The 4,637-nt window shown below is 55.8% G+C and overlaps 1 protein-coding gene across 1 annotated transcript in view; it reads left to right on the top strand.

The window, feature by feature from the left end:
• Nucleotides 1-237: 237 nt before the first annotated feature.
• LOC310824610 (tyrosine-protein phosphatase non-receptor type 12-like) overlaps nucleotides 238-4,637 on the top strand; it is a gene marked incomplete at its 5' end in the record, with an annotated part of 10,951 nt that continues 6,551 nt past the window's right edge. The window contains 4 exon segments of the mRNA XM_083697875.1: nucleotides 238-251; nucleotides 366-957; nucleotides 959-1,301; nucleotides 3,892-3,963. Of these exon segments, the coding sequence (XP_083554001.1) occupies nucleotides 238-251; nucleotides 366-957; nucleotides 959-1,301; nucleotides 3,892-3,963 (1,021 nt within the window).

Raw genomic sequence — 4,637 nt, 5'->3', positions numbered from 1 at the left:
TATATTCCATATGTTGGTATACGGTCGACGGTGTCGACTGTGGTTTATATAACAATATTGCTTCAGGGACGTTTGGTGCAGATTTAGTTATTTTTAGTTCCACTAAGATTACTCTGGTAAAGCTGTGGTATTGTTGACCCACATGTGGAGAAGAGATTTGTTTTTAGTTTTCATTCAGCAAATGCAGATTTCTAGTCAATGTAGTCTGCCCCCTTGTGGTGGAAATGTCCAATGGTTATGAAGCAGGAATTGTTGGAAAACATTTGAATTAATTAATTGTCTTTCTTTCTCCCCTCTCTCTCTCCCCCCCCCCTCTCTCTCTCTCTCTCCCCCTCTCTCTCTCTCCCCCTCTCTCTCTCTCTCAGCAGTCAGCTTGAAGGGGACGTGAAGGAGGAGATCCTCCAGCCCCCCGAGCCACGCCCAGTGCCCCCCATCCTCACCCCGTCCCCCCCCTCCGCCTTCCCCACAGTCACCCACGTACGGCAGGACAACGACCGCTACCACCCCAAACCTGTCATCCACGTCCTGGCCACGGCCCACCGAGACACCCCCCCCTCCTCTGGGACCCAAACCCCCCCTCTGACCCAGACCCCCACCACCCAGAGCCCCGACCTCAACGAGAACTTCCACAAGCCCTCGGACGGCCCCCCGCCCGCGGCCCCCCAGCCCCCATCGCCCCCCTCCCCCGCGGACGGCTCGGGGGCGCGGCTGGAGAGGAAGCTGAGCATCGAGATCAAGAAGGTCCCCCTGCAGGAGGGTCCGCGCAGCTTCGAGGGCGGGGCCAGCAGCATGCTGCAGCGCAGCCACGCCTTCAAGGCGCGCTCCAACACCTCCAGCTCCTCCCTGTCCGAGGACTCGGGGACGGACCCCCCCGGCCCCCCCTGCGACGGCCCCCTGCCCCCCGCCACCAGGCCCAACCACCTGCCCCTGAAGGAGAAGGGGGCCCAGGCGGCCTGGGCCAGCCCAGAGAAGACCACCTCCAATCCCCCCGGCACGGAGGGCACCCCCAGCCCGGCCCCCCCCCCCCCCCCACCCCCAGCCCCCCTCCCTCTCCTCCACCTCCACCCCCGTCAGGACTGCCCTCTGCTTCACCAACCCCCTCCACTCTGACAACTCTGACGGGGAGGGGGAGGGAGGGGGGGTGGGGGTGGGGGGAGGAGGAGGGGAGGTCACTACCGCCCGCTCTAACGTCTCCACGGCGACGGCCACGGTTACGGCAGCGTCCCACGGCGACCAGCCGAGCAGGAAGGTGTCGTCCATGTCCATCGCCGGGCAGAGCTCGCCAACGGAAACACCATCAAGTACGTCAGGCCCTTAAAGCAGCACCCTGACCCGGGCTGGGGGGCTGACCCTTAAACTAGCACCCTGACCCTAAAACTAGCACCCTGACCCTAAAACTAGCACCCTGACCCGGGCTGGGGGGCTGACCCTTAAACTAGCACCCTGACCCTAAAACTAGCACCCTGACCCGGGTTGGGGAGCTGACCCTTAAACTAGCACCCTGACCCGGGCTGGGGAGCTGACCCTTAAACTAGCACCCTGACCCGGGCTGGGGAGCTGACCCTTAAAGTAGCACCCTGACCCGGGCTGGGGAGCTGACCCTTAAAGTAGCACCCTGACCCGGGCTGGGGAGCTGACCCTTAAAGTAGCACCCTGACCCGGGCTGGGGAGCTGACCCTTAAAGTAGCACCCTGACCCGGGCTGGGGAGCTGACCCTTAAAGTAGCACCCTGACCCGGGCTGGGGAGCTGACCCTTAAAGTAGCACCCTGACCCGGGCTGGGGAGCTGACCCTTAAAGTAGCACCCTGACCCGGGCTGGGGAGCTGACCCTTAAAGTAGCACCCTGACCCGGGCTGGGGAGCTGACCCTTAAAGTAGCACCCTGACCCGGGCTGGGGGGCTGAACCACTGGTTGTAAGGCAGACAGACTGAATCAAGGTGGGGGTGGGGGGGTGGGTGTGAGGGAGGGGCGGGGGGGGGCAGACAGGTCCAGGGTCAGTCTAGCGATGGATGGGCACACTGTAATGACAGGCTATGTGAAGCTACATACACACACACACACACACACACACGCACACACACATGATCTTTCTCTCTCACACACACACACACACACACACACACACACACACGCACACACACATGATCTTTCTCTCACACACACACACACACAGCACTAAGAGACATGGAGGTTAATCAGTCTAAAGGCTGATTTCTACCTTCCTCGTCTGTGTTAAACTGACCCCACACTGACCCCCACACTGACCCCACACACCTCCCAGAAAATCATGGTCACATTGTTGGAGTTAGCACAGTTTAAACAGAGCACAGGCCAGTGTGTCTGGCCTGGTTTAAACAGTTTAAACACTTCCCTGACGGACGGACAGGGGGGAAGAAGGCATGGATGTTAATTCCCATGCCTTCAGGGGACTGTGGATGTTAATTCCCATGCCTTCAGGGGACTGTGGATGTTAATTCCCATGCCTTCAGGGGACTGTGGATGTTAATTCCCATGCCTTCAGGGGACTGTGGATGTTAATTCCCATGCCTTCAGGGGACTGTGGATGTTAATTCCCATGCCTTCAGGGGACTGTGAATGCTAGAGGGGGGAGGGGAGTGTGTGTGTGAATGTGAATGACACAATATTGTGTGTGTGAGAGAGGGAGAGAGAGAGGGAGGGAGGGAGAGAGACGGAGGGAGAGAGAGAGAGAAGCGATAGCAGGTATTTGAGCAGTGTCTAGAGGATGGTTTGGTCGGGTGAGTGTGTGTGTGTGCACGCGTGTGTGTGCGTGCCTGCGCCTGTGTGTGTGTGTGTGTGTGTGTGTGTGTGTGTTTACACTGCATGTGTGCACCGTACCAACCAGAGATGCACGTCCTTTCAGTGGGTGGAGCGCTGCCAACACATCACTACGCTAAGCACGGTCCACCTGCCATCACACACACACACACACACACACACACACACACACACACACACACACACACAGATATACACACACACACAGACACAACACACATAGACACAACACACACACACACAGATATACACACACACACACACAGACACAACACACATAGACACAACACACACACACACACACAGATATACACACACACAGACACACACAGACACACAACACACACACACACACAGACACAACATGCGCACACACACACACACACACACACACAGAGACACTCACACTAACACACACACAGACACACACACACCAACGAAGTGATGTGGTTTAGATCATAGACGGGTGATGGGAAATCGTTACCCTGCAATGATCTCAAAATCATGATATCTCTGACTGTGATCTCAAAATCATGATATCTTCATCCTGTCTCTGCCTGCCATCTGACCGTGTGGAATGGATGGCGTTGTTCTGGGCTGCGTTGATCTGGGCTGCTTGGCTTGTGGCATCGTGGGAGTTGTGGTTGATTTACTTCCAGACGTGGTCGCCTACATATGACGAATACTCACCTCTGAGGTGTGCTTGATTCAGGGTTCTGGACCTCTGGGACTCCATTGATGTATTCCTGTTATGGCACAGAAAGAGGAATAAACCAATGGACTATTGTGACACAGGATATAGTCATGAGACTATTTCTATTCCTGATTCAAAAGCCAGACTAAGTCAAGCACACCTCAGGTGGTGGGTGGTGTGTTTCATATGTGTCTGGCCCGGGTCTGGCCCGGATCTGGCCCGGGTCTGGGTGGTTCTGATGCGTTACGTGCTCTGGGCTGCACAGGGCTGCTGTTTCTCTAGCTTGTGTCTTTATCTGTCGACTCGCCTCTCCGTCGCCCCCGTGTGGCCAGGTTCAGTAACTGCCTCTGCGTCGCCCCCGTGTGGCCAGGGTCGGTAACTGCCGCTCTGCTCTGATCCAGACAGACACCTCAGAGAAGACTCCCCTCCCCCTCTACCTGCCAGGACACCAGAGTCCTTCATATTAGCCACAGGTGCGTTTTGAAACCAGCCGGGCCCCGCCCTCCCTCTCTCCCTCCCTCCCTCTCTCCCTCTCCCTCTCCCTCTCTCTCTCTCTCTCTCTCTCTCTCTCTCTCTCTCTCTCTCTCTCTCACCTGACCGGCGTAGTGTGCTGGACGAACACTAGAGGGAGCCCTAACAACAAACTCTGCAGCCCTCCTCTTGTGCAGCACGGAGCTGTTGGATACAGAGCCTCTTTCTTTCTCTCTCTCTCTCTCTCCCTCTCTCTCTCTCTCTCTCTCTCCCTCCCTCTCTCTCCTTGTCTCAGTCGGTCACTCCAGTTCCAGAATTATACCAGATCATATTTATTTAAATGTATTTATTTATTCATTGTTTTACAGACCTGAGTATTTGATTTGAGTTTGATTGGTTTGACGAAAGGTCTACAGTTCAGTAAAACTTTATTGTTCCATAATTGGTTCAGCGACAGCACAAAGAGATTACACACAACACACTGCAACCACACACACACCAGTACACACACACATTATATGATGTCATCAAATATTAAGTGCAGAATCAAGGATAAATGGGAAAAGATAAGTGGAAGGGAGGGAGGGAGGGATGGAGGAAGGAAGGGAGGGAGGAAGGAAGGAGGGATGGAGGGAGGGATGGATGGAGGAAGGAGGGATGGATGGAGGGAGGGATG

This window comes from Argentina silus (genome assembly GCF_951799395.1).
Source record: "Argentina silus genome assembly, contig: scaffold_217, whole genome shotgun sequence".
NCBI lineage: Eukaryota > Metazoa > Chordata > Actinopteri > Argentiniformes > Argentinidae > Argentina > Argentina silus.
Note: the sequence above shows the minus strand (reverse complement) of the source record. Positions and strands in the feature narration are given on the sequence as shown.